The sequence below is a fragment of the Scomber japonicus genome, chromosome 24 (genome assembly GCF_027409825.1).
Source record: "Scomber japonicus isolate fScoJap1 chromosome 24, fScoJap1.pri, whole genome shotgun sequence".
NCBI lineage: Eukaryota > Metazoa > Chordata > Actinopteri > Scombriformes > Scombridae > Scomber > Scomber japonicus.
In genome coordinates this window covers 13,859,955-13,876,739 of record NC_070601.1, presented here as the reverse complement: position 1 = coordinate 13,876,739, position 16,785 = coordinate 13,859,955, and the positions used below count along the sequence as shown (strand labels likewise).

The 16,785-nt window shown below is 40.8% G+C and overlaps 1 protein-coding gene across 1 annotated transcript; it reads right to left on the bottom strand.

The window, feature by feature from the left end:
* Window positions 1–4,790: 4,790 nt before the first annotated feature.
* ical1 (islet cell autoantigen 1-like) lies at window positions 4,791–16,785 on the bottom strand. The gene is made up of 15 exons (XM_053314323.1): window positions 16,734–16,785; window positions 15,544–15,576; window positions 14,963–15,137; window positions 11,385–11,457; window positions 10,264–10,387; window positions 9,939–10,137; window positions 9,727–9,852; window positions 9,534–9,632; window positions 9,304–9,389; window positions 8,721–8,770; window positions 7,906–7,950; window positions 7,543–7,776; window positions 5,342–5,638; window positions 5,135–5,230; window positions 4,791–4,990 (listed from the first exon to the last, which is right to left on the bottom strand). Exons 2-15 carry the CDS (start codon window positions 15,552–15,554, stop codon window positions 4,875–4,877), a joined length of 1,731 nt encoding a protein of 576 aa, XP_053170298.1. The 5' UTR covers window positions 15,555–15,576; window positions 16,734–16,785; the 3' UTR covers window positions 4,791–4,874.

Sequence of the window (16,785 nt, the reverse complement as noted above, 5' to 3'; positions counted from 1 at the left end):
CGCCCCCTCCTCCCAAAACACCCCCTCCAGCTTCAAGTCACCACAAATCCCTCGCCAAACCACCACCCCCTCCCCAAAAAATACCACCCTCATCTGTGAAAATCAGAAAAAATTTGAAACTAGGAAACAACCCTTCTGCTCCAAAAGAATGCCTTCAGCATGCCAGCTAAGCTCTCTCTGATGTCCTTATCTTGTTGAAAAAGCGCTTCCCACTGCCTCCTCCTCCTCCTCAGACGACTACTACAACGTGAGAGCCCTGCAGCTACGGCGTGGGGGTCCGCAGCCAACATTTCATCGCTTTTCTTCTTACCTTTAGTGCTGGTTATGTTCCTGTTTTTTAGGAGGAAAAAAGGGGTGAAAGGACAGACTCTTTTATTTCATCGTATTATTATTCTTATTATTCTTATTATTATATACCATGGCGCCTTTCCACGGACATATCTCTTTTTCTATATGTAGTTATTTCTCTTGATATATATAAAAAAAAACAAAAAATTGCCTTCCATTATGTGAAAAAAAAAGGGCCGCTGGTTTCCTTGGCGACCAAGAGATTGACCACAGAGGCTTATATTGGTGCTGCCAGATATATATCGTAGCAAAACTTGAAGGGTCGTGAAAATGTGCCTGATATTTTTCGACTGCTCAGTTTCCCCCCCAGAACCCAGCGTAACGCTCCGGTCATGTGACCATGGCGTTTTACGATTGGTTATAGATACACGCAGAAAGGGCAGGGCCACGCCGAATTAACACAACTAAAGGTGGCACTTAACCCACGCTAAGAAAGTGTGTCCTTAAAACCGCCTGTGAACCAAATCCAGACATCCGTTTTGTACTTTTCTGAAGCAATTACAGTGACAGCTGACTGTAAACTGGTACAAGTCGATGCCTTCTTCACACTAACTGGTAGCAGTGAGCCGCCGCCCTGCCTGCTGCTGTGTATCTATGGGAAACACAGGCCAGGGCTATGATGTGTTGCAGCATGTTCAACCTGTGTCTGCTTGCCCCCCCTCCCACCTCCTTCCCACAAGCGCCAGCCTTTGCTCTAAAAACGCCCCTTTATACTCCACCACCATCACCCCTTCCCCTTCCTGATTTTCCTCCTTTTTGCAGCTTTCTCTCCTTTTCTTCCCTCCTCACTCATCACCGTCACTGTAAAAGCTGATTTCCACCGTCCGTCTCGCTCAGCTGGTGTTGTCGTTGAAAACGTCTCACGTGTCCGGAGGGGTTACATCCTCATAGGAGATGACCACATACACACACACACACACACACACACCCCTCTGGCTTGCAGGGCTCTGAGCATGGAGAGGTGCACCCATAAAACACTACACTACAGACCACCAGGGTAATACCTACTAATGTTTGCTGTCTTAAATCCACAACCCACAAGTCTTATCACTACTTTTCAGTATTATTTCCAAGCCAGTTCTTAATTTACAGGCTGAATGTAACCCTGAGTGCCCCCCCCTTCCTTCCTTTTTAACACATCCAATACCAGCAGCACAAAATACCATTTTCCAGCAGCTTCAGTTAAATTCTATCATTGCAATCACTCACATCAGAAGTCTACATTTAGCTTCTTTTGAGTTTTTTTCTGGATTAGATTAAAACTGTGGATAAATTGTGGTGATATTCTGACTGCCTCTCCGTGCTCTGCCCCCCCCCCCTCCTTGTATATGTCATTACTACTTGACTGTGCCTGCTACGGTGGGAGAGGAATGTACTGGGATTGTAAATATAGAGGCACACTGTGTTTGTATCGGCTGACAAAGATCTGAATGAGTCAAACAATTGTACCACTCACCCCCCCTCCTTCCTCCTCCTCCTCCTCCTCCTCCTCCTCCTATTCCTCCGCTGAGTACTGTGAATTACTACATGTGTCATTATTGTGAATAATAATGTATTTATTTATCAGACTTGTTTCAGGAGTGTAATTGGGTCTTCAGAGAATTTTAATCCAGAATAGATTACATCATCCATCTCAGGTTGTAGTGAATAGGGTACTAAAAAAAATTAAAGTACCAAGATATACTAACTTCTCAGTGCACACTAACAAGTCTACACCACTATAGGAGAGCAAACCAACAGCTGCTATCCATGTAGCCTCACACAATGGAAATACTGAATGACTTAAACCTGTAGCAGACTAGAAGTAGAGAGAAGTGTGGATGTCATTTGTTCAGTCACCTGATTTGGAGAAAAAAAAAACTCAAATGGTTATGTAACATTTTTAAAAGTATACAAGAAATCAAGTGTTGTTGTTCCAAAATGTGATATCCACTTGCTGAGAAATCAATCACAGGTTCTTATTTGTTGGTTTTAGACAGGCGTCTGTTTACAAAAAGAGAATCACACATGTGGAAATGGGGATTTCTTTCAGATATACACTTCTTTTTCTCTTCAAAAAGTGGATAAACAGCATTTTGGAACGAGGCTCGACAAGAGAAATACTCAACTCGAAGATTCTTTGTTTGCTTGTCCAGTTTATTGGAAACAGAACTGCCAAGTTTTCATCTGTTAAATCCCTTGAGTGAAATAAAAGGCATAGTTGAATTAAATAAAGCATTTGTGATTGACTTGAGAAATACATTCTTTTTCTTTAGTGTGTAAATCAAGAGTAAACAGTACAATACATGATGTGACTAATACTAATACAGTAGTAGAGCATCAGTAGAGTTCCTTCCTGGGTTTTTTTTTCTTTCTCAAAGACATGACACAGCTCTGATGGAGTATAGCAAAACGTTAGAGAGATACAGATGTGCAGCTTGTATAAAAAGTGTTTTTCTGAGCTGAGAGTGATTACAGGCACACAAATGTCACAACTGAGGATTTGGATTCAGTTGGTGCATGTAGACATATTGTAGTCATATTCACATCTCAGCAACTCCTGATTATTCCTAAAAATGCATTTTGGAAATCTGGTTTATAAGATGAAGCAGCCATGATGAACAAACAACAAACAAAAATCTGCATCTTCATTTTGCAGCTTAATCAAATTCATAAACATTCAAAAATGTCTTTGTAGTTTTTTTTGTCTGTCCACATCAGGAAAGAACTCCATTTGTACAATATGTGACATGGTAACAGTCCTCCAGTGTTGATTATTTCCCCATAAAACAAGAATATATATATATCCATCATCCACCTGTGCATTCTCAAAACACACCACACACAGCTAAAAATAGACAGTATTTTACAGTGTTTATAGTGTTACTTTAGTAGTTTTCTTTTCAATATACTTACACAACAATTTCTGAAAATAAATATTCTTATGCAGCTCAGGTTATGTGCAGGACTTCAAAATCCACCCACCAAAAACAATCAAGTTCCTGTTTCCTACTTTGAGCCTTCCTTCATGGAAAAGTAAAAAAAAAAAAAAAAAAACATTACAAAGCTAATGTTACCTCCTTCACACACTTTTCTTGGCTTTGGACTCGTGATAATGAAATCCGAACAACAGATGGGACTGAAGACGAATTCAAACATCCTATTTTTACTCTGTGCTGCAATACGGTGCAAGTAGAATCTGGAATGAAGTGGGTGGATAAACATAAAGAGCCTGTTGGCGCCACAGAGGCCGCAGTTTGGACAGCGCGAGTATCCGCGCCGGCTCAGACTCCAAAACCAAACCAGTCAGTCCTCTCTGGAGACTGGATGCTTCATAGCTCAGAGCTGGCTTTACACCAGTAGACTGAACGGTTAGCACAGAGGAAATAAAACAGAGGAGTGCCCTACCAAGATCAATATAGCATCACATTATTTATAGAACTGGTGGAGTCTGTAAGATCCAGTTTTTCCAGGGACCTGAATCAGAAGCTAGATTTGAGCTTTACAGTACACAAAGCTGACTTGCTTTTAACCAGGACAGATCACCATGGTAACCTGCTCTTGCACAACTAGAGTGTAAAACTTTTAATAGAGATTAGACTGTATGTCACCACACAAACAGAATGGGGATTATAGTTGCATATTACTTGCTCATATACTGTCTACTTTCATTGCATCTATATAAAGTTAGACTGAATGTTGCATCTATAATTAACTGAGCTGATTACATGTGATTTGTTGTTTTTACATAGATCACTTTGCTGAATAAAACTTTGACTTCAGTCATTTCCCCACTGGAATCATTGTTTGATACTCTAAAGGTGACAGAGCCAGCTTCATGACACCTGTTATCAGTTAGACAGGTAACCTAAATAGAGCCAGGCTGATATGAACTCTGTGTTACAGGTCTCTGGTGTGTGCAAATACAGGCTCATCTTTATCTCATACATACACTCTGTCTGATATATATATATATATATATATATATATATATATAGAATATATACGCTCTGTATTCAATGTCATGTGCTACTATACATAAAGTCATCTCAGGTCCCTTGTTATGAGTGCATACAGCAAACGCACGCGCACACACACACACACACAACGCAAACATGAATAAAGCACAGAAAAGCTCACAACTGCGTCCAAAATAAACCTGTAGGCCAAACATTCTCTCTGCTCGACAGAAGCTGCAGAAGCGAAAGATAACACAGAAGCTGTGAGTCAGTGGCTTCATGGGTGCTGTTAACAGTCAGTTAGAAAACTGCACAGAAACAGCTCTTGAGTGTTTCACGATCGTCTCGCATGAAACCTTTTTCCTGGGGTAAACATCGTCTTCAGGTGTAACACAGAGCTGAGTGTGTATCTGTTTCTGTGGATATGTACACATCTCTCCTAGTAACAGAAATGCAGCTGTGTGTGTGTTGTCGTTACTATTACTGTGTGTTGTTTTACTTGGTTATTAGAAAGAAAAGTTGCAGGAATCCAGATTGTTTGAGAGAAATCATACAGTGGTACACACACACACACGCACATATACAGCTTCAAGCGTTGAGAAGTTCATCTGCGGAGCGTCCAATGGCGTCAGGGTTGGAAAGGGGGTCCAAGTCTGCAAATAGGTTGAACCAGGCAGACATGTCTTTGGATCCACCTGCAGCAGCTGCGCACGCACACAAACACACACACACACACACACACACACACACACACACACACACACACACACCCTTAGTTTAGTTATGTTTTGTAAAAATGTGTGGTAGAGGAGAATATAGATTTTTTTAACATAGACTCCACTGCTTACCATTAGCTGCTGAACTTGGAGGTGGCTGTGCTGATTGGCTCTGACTAGCAGGAGGCTGCAGGGGCGGAGCTTGGAACATAGGTGGGGTTGACCAGCCTGTAAGAAAGAGCAGGGTAAAGTAGATTTTTATGTTTCTGCATCACTGGGAGTGATGTGTCAGTGTGCTGCAGTGACCTCATCCCTCCAGCAGAGGGCAGTGTGTCTCACCTGTGGAGCTCAGACTGTGGTCCAGAAGCTGGGAGGGCAGGAAGCCAGTGGGGCTGGGAGGGTTGGAGGACGGGCGAGCTGCCGGGTCCGGGACGCTGGTGCTCGCTGCCCCAGTTCCTGCAGGAGGAACGCTGGGGGCGTCCAACAGCCCGAAAGCATCCTGCCACTCTCTGCTGAACTCATCAGCGGACCCCGGACCAGGGCTGAGGAGGTCTTTGAGAAAAGCCATGTCGCTCCGTTCACCGTCTTCCTCTTCTGGTCTCAGCCCTGACACAGCGGGGTGCAGCAGATCCCCACCTTTAGGGCAGGGAGAAAGAGAGGAGGGGTTCTGTATTAAACCAGAGGTGCATGCATCACAGCTGATTGTGAAAAGGCCAGATGTGCCTGAGCACCAATTTATTACAGAAAGAACAAAAGAATGAAGATGACACAAAAGCTGGGATCTAATCAGCAAAGGTGAAGTTTGAAAAAGAGAAAATGGGGCTGAAATTTCTAAATACTGAGGAATCTCAAATTCACAATAGGAGACTAGGATTCCTAATAGGATTTTCAGGCTTTTCATGTTGTCAGCGGTGTGGTCTGACATTTTCTAACACCTCACAACTTCATCTGCTGCCACATTAAAGAAGGCAGATGTACATAAAAAAGTAGGTAAAAAATAGTGACATTTATGTTGAATCCATTTTTTTCTCAGCAGGCTCAGGAACCACAGGTACAACTAATGACTTTAATTACTACACTGACGTCAGTGCTGGACCCGTTAATGTGATTAGTAACACCTGTGCTTTTCATGCTACAACAACACCAACAGTCTGCTTAGAGAGTCTGCTGTGGATCTGATGCTGGCAAGCTTCATTACATTCACATTGATTTATGCAGAAAACTCAACAGCAGATCAAATACAAGAAAGACCCAATTATAGCAGAAAAAAATCTAAAATATGTTTAAACTAATATTACTTTCAATATAGCAGCAGAGCCTCATCTCTTGTGTGTAAAAACAAGCAGTTTAATTTCTAGTTTGTACAAAGAAATATGAGAAATATTTTAATGTATTTGATGAATTAAGAGGCATTCCCAAGCTTGTAATGACATTAACAAAGGCACACTATAGCATTAACTATAGCTCCCAATGTCCAAGTACATAAAGAACAATATTGTTTTAATTTCTATACTTGGTTTATCACAACAAATAGCTTCTAAATTCCATTGGTCTGTTCTCTACTTACTGTTTACCTGTTGTATCTACATATACTGTAGATTTTAATTGGATGTATTAGTAAGATTGTTTATTGTGTTCTGTATTGATTTATCTGCACTCATTGTGGTATGTTTTATGTAGAGCGTCCCTTATATTTTGCATCTTAGAACTACATTTCCCATGTGTACTAACAAGACAAAGCACAGGTGTGCTCTGTTATATGTTATTATAAGCTCAGTGACTCGCCATTGTCAAACATTTGCCCTGATGAAGGTCTAGAGACTAAATACATGACTTCAGGTTTCATCAGCAAATGACTAAATGACTCTTATTATAGTTTTTCTCATGGTTAGAAATAAGTAAAAATATTGACACAATGACACATTAATTGGTTTAAATATGACAAAAGTCTCCTAACATGTATCCTAATATCCACACACACACACACAATGCTAGTTCACATTTCAGTAAAATGTTAGTTTGCTTTGATACACCAAATTATTTCACACTAGTGTTTGTCCAATTATTAATTTTGCAGCTGGGGTTTGAGGCATGGGTGTCACTATCCGTTTATATTAATTAATATGGATGATAATGGAAAAGAATATTTAAATGTGAAAGAACCAGTACCGTGTGTCAGAATATCTGTTATAGAAATGCAAAAAGTGATGTAAGATCAATTCTTCAAGCTGGAGATATTATATATGATATTATATTTCATGAGTAGTCTGGTGGGTCACAAATTCAGTTTCAACAGTTTTTTATCTAGCTGCCCTAACTTCACTGTAAATTGTAAGTAAATACATATAAAAAGTGATACTGTTTTTCTCTAAATGTCAGTAGGTGAAAGAAACGCGAGCCCTAGCACCAGCCAGGCAGACCCAAAGAGTGAAAAGAAGCAGAGTGCAAAAAGTTAATCCCCTCCAAGCACAAGTCAGATGAGAAGCTGAGGAGCTGAGCTTCAAATAGAGAGGATAAAAGGAGATAGCCAGCCTGTTTACCAGTAGCAGGCAGTTGTGTGAGGCTGGACTGGGGGCCTCCAAAGCCCCAGGGCTCATTCTGTCCTCCAGCATAGGGAGCAGGCAGGAGCTGGGGTTGAAGGGGGGCGTTTGTAGGGGCTGGGAGCTGAGGCTGTGGCAGATCACAAGCCATGAGCATCAGGTCGTCGTCAGAGGCCAATGACAGTCCACTGAGATCGTGGTGGGCTGCGGTAGGCGCGGTAGTGTTTTGGGCCGCTGAGATCAAAAGCATCCGATCCACAGTGAGCAACAGCAATCCCAAATACACACATCTGTATTATTTACACAAGTGCTGCCTACACAACATGGCAAACACTCATTATCAATACACTGTCTGTCACATACCTGTGTTACCTGATTGGCTCTGTCTGTCACTGCTGAGGGCAGGGTCTGGAATGACAGGCACATTCACAACAACAGGAACATGATTCTTAATTATACACACACAGAATGTAAGTAAATATCAGCCCAAATAACATGAGCATCTAACATACAGCAATGGTGAAATTTGATAGTCATAAAAATGATAACCACATTAAATTCAATATAAAGCAGTCTGAGATGAAACTACAGCCTGACTTGCTTTCTCAACCAAACTGCAATAAATTAACTACAAACTAACATTTAGATGAACACTGAATTTTTAATACACTCTGCTCTATTTCTTTCTTTATCATGTCGATCCCCAGAGACAGTCATTAATATTTTCTCCATTGTTTAGAACAATGCTGCAGTTTTCTAGCCATCACTCACTTAAAACATGTAACTTGTGTGTGTAAAGTAAATAAATGTATCAACCAGATCATGTCCTTTTATCACTATTTACGTTAAGGCGGTCAAATGTCGCAGAAGTCCTGTAAAACGATGCTTCTCATTAGACTTAAAGACTTAATAGTGAAGTCAAATGAATACTGTCCATTAAACCTCCTGCCACAGAAATATAATACCAACTAATGGATCTTCATGTAAGATTAACCTGTGATCAATTCTTTCTGTGACAACAATTGCATACACTATTGCAACTAATGATTGAAGTATTTCACTGTACAGAAGTGTTTTTAGAATCATGATTGTCACTTGGGGGATTGTGAAAAAACAAATGAGAAGAACTGTAAAATTCCATTTGATCTCCACCGTGGACTACAGGGGGCAGTACACACCTGTGTCAGAGGCACTTCCTGATGGCTTGTCGTCATCCAAGGACACCAGACTGAGAGAGAAAGAAAGGAGGGAGGAGGGGAAAGAAATGAGAAGGTGCCTTATCTGGCTGGCGAGACACAGTTTAGCTATTTTTAGCGATGCAGTAGCCTCTATTTGATTTGAAACTACTGTTAAGAAGCGCTGTCTCGCTATTCTAAAGACTTGCACTAGCACACGGGTCACTACTGAAACCTGCCACACACACACTTACTTGTGAGTAAATATGGGCATGACATTGGCCTTATGTTTGATGAAGACATGGCTGAAGTGATTGTGTGCAAAAATGCAGACATAAAAGAAGCAGAGAATAAAGTGAGAATATAGAAGTGTGTGCGTGTGTGTGTGTGTATGTGTGTGTGTGTAATGAAGGGCCAGAGACAAGAGAGTAGTGGCATGAAAACAGAGACAGATGGTCGGCAGGATGTGTGTGTGTTCAGACTTGGTTTTATAACAGACATCTGACTTTATCTGGTTTATTAATGATTTACTTATGATAGAAAATGACTTAAAGCAATCTTTTTACTTAAAAAAAAGTCATCCCACCTGTCTGTGTTATTCTGTAGAGCATTCTCCTTCTTGTCCTCGTCGTTCTGTGTGTCTGATATTTGCTCCAGTGGGTCTCTCAGGTCCTGTAAGGGAGGAAGAATGCTGTTAAATGTGATGAAGTATTCACACTTAACTTCAGCTACAAGAAGTCACAGAGTCAAATCCTCCTCTAGTCTTTGGGTATTCACACTGGGACTGTACAGAAATGTGCCTTCAGTCTGAAATACCTTGAGTGTGGTGAACTGGTATGATATGTGTCCTTGGAAGGTCATGTGGATACCCGACATGGCGTGAGCTGTCTTCTCCCAGAACTGCAGCAGAGTGGTCTGTCATGACAGGAAAGAAAGAATATAGATCAACTTACATAACTTCTATTACATAGTGTATACTGGTGACAGAGTAGTTTTGATAAACACATACCTGATAAGTACAGAGGGAGTGTGAGAGCATGTTGCAGCGGCTCGCTCCCAGCATGTCAACCTTCTGACACACATCATTCTTTAGCTTCTCAAACTGGCCCTTTGTCCCTCTGACCTGGGCTTGGACCTGATGACAGAAAGGCAGATCATGCATTAGATCATAGAGACAGAGCACCCATCCGCTCACTTAGACCTTAACGAACGTCCTCCCACCTTGCGGAACTTCTCCAGCTGTTTGTAGGTGTCTGGGTCCAGTTCTTGGGAGACGTCTTTCATCCAGAGCAGGGCTCCTCTGTACTCGGTGCGGGCCTTCTCCATACGGCTGACTGTTAGGAGTGTGTCGGCAATGGCGCGCCGCCGGAACGTCTCCACTTCCTGGTGCAAGCGGTGCAGAGGTGGGCAAAGTGCCATCCTGTGGAACAACAACAGATACAGTACAGATGTGCAACCACTTTAAGTCCTTCATAGTTTAAGATTGTTAACAATGTACTATATTCATGACTTAAGCATATTGGCTTCTTTATTTTCTGCTGCTGACCTCTGCTTGGCGGAGGTGCACAAGGCCTTGCTGGTGGCGTCCATCATGTTTCCGGCCTTGGTGCGATCGTGTTCGGCTTGGAATCGCAGGAACAGGCCGAGCTCGTTCTCCTCTTGGGACAAACCTGGAGTGAGAGCTCAAAGTCTGAACTTCTGTATACTGTTATACATATAGACTGCAGCTTTAAAACAAGACTAAATCATTTTTATTTAAACAAAAACAGACAGAAAATAGAAAATAAGTCACTTTTAGAAAATAAGTACTGTATCCTGTACACATGCAATAATACCCTGATACATATGCAATATTATCCATGTAATTCACTATGTGCAATATAACTGACTACATGTACCCACTCTGTTTTTATACCTCTGTTTTATACTATTTATTATTATTTTCTATTTATTATCCAGACTGTAATGTGTCTACTTGTTTTTTATGTTACTGTATGTAGTACTGTATGTAGTTACTTGTATGTAGTTTACTATATGTAACACTAGAATTACTTAATTTTGTTGTACATTGTGAAATGACAAAAGAATTGAAGTGAATTGAATTGAACTGCAGAATAGAGTGTGACACACTGTTAAGTCTAATACGTTTGCTGATATTCCTTACTCTGTCTGTGGCTCTCCTACTGGATACATAAATGTTGAAAAACATCTCAACAATATTTGGTTTCATTTCTAGAAAAGGCACATTATTCAAAAAGGAGGAAACAGTGGATTTGTTGGGGACTATTTTCAGCGGTGGATGAATCCATGTTGAGTGCTCTAGCAGGTGTTTCTGGCAGCAGAAAGGTGTATGTGGCACCCAGTGCATAAGAATGACTCACTGATGTGTTTTTAACAGTTTGTGGAAAACAATGGAGCGCTGTGGCACAAAGGGATAAGATATATGAGGCTTTGAATACACCCAATACTAGTTAGTGGATTAATTTGTTGTTGGTTTGGGTCTTAACTCGGACAGTAAAAAATATGGAATACCACCAGACTTATCTTTTAATAACATATACAATGAATGTGTGGGGCCAAACCAGCTGTTTAACAACCAGGATCATCATCATTAACACAGAAACAAGATAAAAGTGCATGTCAGCTGTAGTTTAGAACCTCACTCACGTGTAATCCTGTGCTGGTACTTCTCGATCACCTTCAGCAGCTCTGTGCAGGTGCACTGTACAGAGCGGAAGAACTGCACACACAAACACAGAATGGATGATTATGACACTTTCTTCTCAATCATTTTTCATCACTTCATCACTTGTTCCACCTTCACACCACTTATTTGAAGGCTTTATTTTCCATTGTGATGTTTGCCACTGCATCATCCAGGCAGCGCTCCACACTCTCAATCAGTGGGCAGAACATATTTTTCCTCTCTCCTGCTATCTGTCTGGCAGAGTCTTCGCCTCCCATCTGCTAGACAACAACTGTGACTAAATGATGAGCTCGTGTCATGGCAACGCAGGTTTTCGAGGCCGCTCCAGAGCTGCTTTGCTGTTAGGAAGATTGAGGGATTTAAAGGGTCACCTCGACTTTTAAAAGGACCTTTTAAATATGAATGTGAAGCCGGAGCTCAAGAGAGATGTGACCGTGTGGCTGTTTCATTGGTATTATTAACTTTCACTTCCAATCAGCTTATATTAACAGTGTGACATTTCAGCCAAATTAAAATTACACCATGTTTATTTGTCTCTGAGACCTTATCAGCTGTGATGATTGAATGGAGCTTTAAGTATCTCTGACCACTGTGGATTGCATTGGGACTGCATTAGGACTGTGAATGTAATCATGTCTCATGGTACATCGTCGTCTGAGCTTCTTTATCTCAGTGTAGAATATGACTAGCCAGATTGAGTTAGAGTAAATGCAAGTCAGACAGTCACACTACCTCTCTCTGCTGGTTTACATTCTTTTAGTTTGTTTGGTTGTTTTTAGGATATTTTCGACTGTGAACATGGTAGCTCAGTTTAGCTTATGTAGATACTACCTTCTGTAAGAGTTGGGGGTTATATTACGAATTTAGGGCAAATCACACAACTGTAATTGTTGTATTCCCTTTTAGTGGAGAGTGAGGAATGTTGTAGTCAGTATACAGTTACAGGACATCGATACATGCTGGCAAAAGCGCAGCAAAGTCATTTTCTCCCACAGTCCAGAAACAGTGGACGCAGATGTTTTCAGATGTTAGACCTGCTTCTTCTACCTGCACACAGGCTGACTTGTGAAGGTAAGAAAGCAGAGGGAGGAGGCACCTTAAACATGAGGAGAGTTACTGATTAACTGTAGAACAAACAGTCGCTGCCTTCAGTCCGTCTGCATCAGCAGTGGACAAACAGCTGTCAGTGTGTAAGGCTTACTGCTCCTGCACCACACACACACACATTTCTTATCATTTATTAGATGATCAATACTCACTGATTCATCCAGATCATGTTTATCTAATGGCAACACAAGCTTTCTTTCATTCATAGAAATCATTCAACTAACCTACTTAATGTCTGCTTGTCTACAGATGTACATGGTTGCCATCTGAAGTTATATTCCCAGCTGACACCTGACGTTAATGTGGCATTAGAACAACGCTGTACTCCAACGGATTAAATATCAACGTAAAGTCAACGTTATATTTTTATGTGAAACTGACGTCAGCTTTAGACATTGTCTCAACGTTGGCTTTTAGTTGTCTGACGTCGCAACCATGTTACATGTTAAAAGCCTGGCAGCAGTGTTTTGTACCTACTGCAGTCTTTCTATGTTTCGCCTGCTGATAGGAATATAAAGTGCACTGCAGTAATCAAGTCTGGAGGAGATAAAAGCCTGAGTGACCTTCTCTGAGTCCACATATGAAAGGAACAGCCTGATTTTGGTTAGCTGGCTCAAGCTGGATGGCAGCACTGTGGACACCTGAGCATGAAAAATAACCTCAAGGGTTAACTTTCAAAATGCATATATCAAATATTGACTAAATCTGATCTCATATTTTATTCAAGTATTACAGCTCGTATGAAATTTGAAAATGCACTGAGGCGATACTGCAATAAAATCAAGTTAGCTGTGAGGCTGTCGTCTAGAAAGCGGCTCCAAATCTAATCTGCCCTGCTGGTGTCAGTGCTGGTTCACAGAGGGCTCAAATTCAAGATGGAAATGATGAAAGAGAGAGAGGACAGTAAGCAACACGACACATCTGCTGGTCTGCTGTGGGATCTTTGGAGTATGGTTCTCCTGCTGCCTTCCACTTTTCTTTTAGAGTTTGGACACTGTCCCTTGGCCTCAGTGTGGATGAATGGAGGGACAATGATAAGGCCTGCTCTTGTTCCAGACTAAACAAAAAGCCTCACAGTGCGTCCCCAGCAGCTCCGTGAAACACTACCACATCCCCGTCTCACAGGACTAGACGGCCAGACGGACTGTCACAACTAAATGCCAGCTAGGCGTCCGCCAATCCAAACGCTTCGTTCTCATTTGTTGTAACTGTGGGAAATGACAGAGAGGCAGAGGGACATACTGTACCCTGACATTTTCACAGCTATGATGTGTGAGACGCCTCACGTCTTATTAGAACTGTAAAAGGTCTCTGCAGACAATGGAGGACACCTTGTTCCATTCTCTGAAAAAAAACCCTATTTATTCTGCAGCTACAATCACACAATAACAATACTAACAATAGTGTGAATATAACTAGAGGAACAAGTCTCCAGCTGTGTCTGTGTGTGTGTGTGTGTGTGTGTGTGTGTGTGTGTGTGTGTGTGTGTGTGTGTGTGTGTGCTTGTGTGTGCGTGTGTGTGCATGTGTTTCTTTCCACAACCTGCTCACTAACTTTCCAACAGCATCATTTTATTTATAGAAGGATACACTGCAGAAATGGATGATACATTTTAATAATACATTTTCCTCTGCTCTATAGGAAACAAAGCACCAAAAATAAAGACTTTGCCTTCAGGAAATAAGCAGTATTTAGATTCAAGTACTTACTCAAGTACTGTACTTAAGTACAAATACTACATATATTTACCAGTTGTACTTTGAAGATAAAGATTTGAAATCTAGTTTTATTTAAATGATCGCTGAAGGCACACAGAGGTCAAATTACCCAACATTTCACAAAAACTGTCAAAGATAAAACAAACGTATTAAAAACCAGTACATTTAACTGATTTTACTTAAATAGATATTGAATGCAGGACTTTTAAGTCTTTTTACGCTGGTCATGTACTTTTAATTACTTAAGTGACTGATCTGAGCACTTTTTCCACTTCTGGATGTGTCCACACACACACCATCACTACCTATCCAATTACTGATATTCTCAACAACTCATAGATGATCTGTTACCTCATAATAGGTTTTTATGGATAGCTGCATGATTACCCGGGAGAGACAGTCTCTCACAAAGGAGTGTTATGTCACATGTGAGATATGTTCCGTTACAAACTCAACACAATAAGTCATACGAGGAAAATCTTCATAATACACACACCATTACTGATTTACTGTTGTGCTTTTAACTGCAGCAGTTGTTTTGGGGGGATGGGAGAAGAGAAACCAAGAATACCAGAATACCAGAAACGAGGTGGTGACTCTTGACAGGAGAACATCTTTAACTTAAGCATATGACACAAGTAAAAATATACACAATAACATGATTCATTACAAACTTAAAAAGACACAGTGTGAGTTTCTCTCTCCTCTCTTACCTCGAGCTTGGCGTCCAGGTCAGCGTCTGAAGCTACCACATACTCGTCCTCCTTCTTGCCCGTGGCTTTGATGAGGACCTGCTTGGTCTTCCAGAACTTCTTCTGCATGCGAGCCATCACTGAGCTGTCTTCCCCAAGCAGAGCCCGGCCACCGCTCAGCATGTCCCCTGTAAACCTGAGGCCGAGGGTAACAGCTCAGTCAGTGACATTCATGGGATTACCACCTATAGTTTCTATGTAGAGTGTGTCATTCTGCTTAATTAATTCATATTGTTTGGTCTACAAAATGTCAGAAAATTGTGAAAAATGTTGATAACTGTTTCTCAACTTGACATGCTTTGTTCTGTCCCAACCAACAGTCCACAACACAAACATATTCGGTTTACTAACATAGAAAACTAAAGAAACCAGAACATATTCACATTGAAGAAGCTGGAGCCAAATTGCATTTTTTTCTCTCTAAAAACAATTATCAAAATAACTCCTGCTTAATTTTCTGTTAATCAATTAATCATAGGAGCTCTAAATGGTATTGTATGGTATTTGATACAGTTATGGGAAAAGATTCAATGTACACATACCCGTCCATCATTGGATATTAGACCTTTTCTGTTCTGAAACAACAAACAAACAAAAACATAATCAAGTCAAGTCAATTTAGAGCACCTTTCATACACAGTGGCATTTTGTGCTTAACATCAGCATAAAAACAACTGATCAACATGATGAAATATTTTAAAAAGGACATCAAATCAAGCACACACTAGTCAGACTATAGTCACTTTTGGGGACATTACACACATTAATTTCCCCTAACCTTAACAACTGACCCCAAGTAACTGGCTCTAATTTGAAATGTGTCCCCAAATATAGCTCATGAGAGACCACATACACATATATACACTCAACAATAATAATAATTATAATATTAATAATAATAATAATAATAATAATAATAGAGGAATTATAGAAAAAAATCAATAAAAAGAAAAATAGTCCAGCTACAGTACACACACTGAGGTAAGAAACCAGTCAGTCATAAGCTTGAAAAAAAACCAAAGGATTTAAGAGATGAAGAACACACAGATGAAGATTAGACAAAGGAAGAATGTGGATGAATGCATATGACCCATAAAAGTTGCATTAATGTATAAAATAAAGCAGTATGTGGTGGTAATGATTGTCTATCAGGCTGCATGTGTTTGCTTGTCAGAAAAAACATGAGGAAACAGTGAAGGCAGCAGACTGACAGGTTGAGTCTGTTATAGATAAAGCAACAGTCTCAGCGTGCAATAATGAATGAAACAAATACTACAAAGGACTGCAGATGGTTCTCCTGTTGACTTTCACTGTGATACAGTCACACAACACAACAAGAAGCCACAGCAGCGGGCTGACAGCTGTTCCCCGGTCACTTCTTATGAGGTTTAACATGAGAGACACTTGAAGCAGTCAGGACAACTGAGAGCCAGGTGTTCAGTTACAACTAACGCTACATGCTAATACGGAGGAAAAAACTACATACAGTCATTCTGACGTGTGGATAAATTCATTTGAAGGTGTATAAAAAATAGTAAGAAATAAACGTAGCGGTAGTAGAGTTGCCAGGAAACGTCAGCCAGAGGGGCTTGTGTGCTAGCAGCAGGTTTAGCTTGTAGCAAAGTGCCGTGGCTATAATATTTGAAATAGCTTTTTAAACCTTTAACCGAGCGACAGTTCGTCACGTCCGGGTTTTATCTCACAGTTGGATATTTAATACGTTAATTCAAACCTTGCTTTTGTTTTTTATCCGGCAGTCTGAGCATCTATGCAGCGCAGGTCGG

Bases quoted from the DNA above. Each gene is read 5' to 3' on its own strand.
- ical1 (XM_053314323.1), bottom strand. The intron at 9,853-9,938 runs GTGGGAGGACGT...TTCTGTCATCAG, and splicing joins AGCTGGAGAAGTTCCGCAAG to GTCCAAGCCCAGGTCAGAGG. The intron at 5,231-5,341 runs GTGAGACACACT...TCTTTCTTACAG, and splicing joins CCACAGTCTGAGCTCCACAG to GCTGGTCAACCCCACCTATG.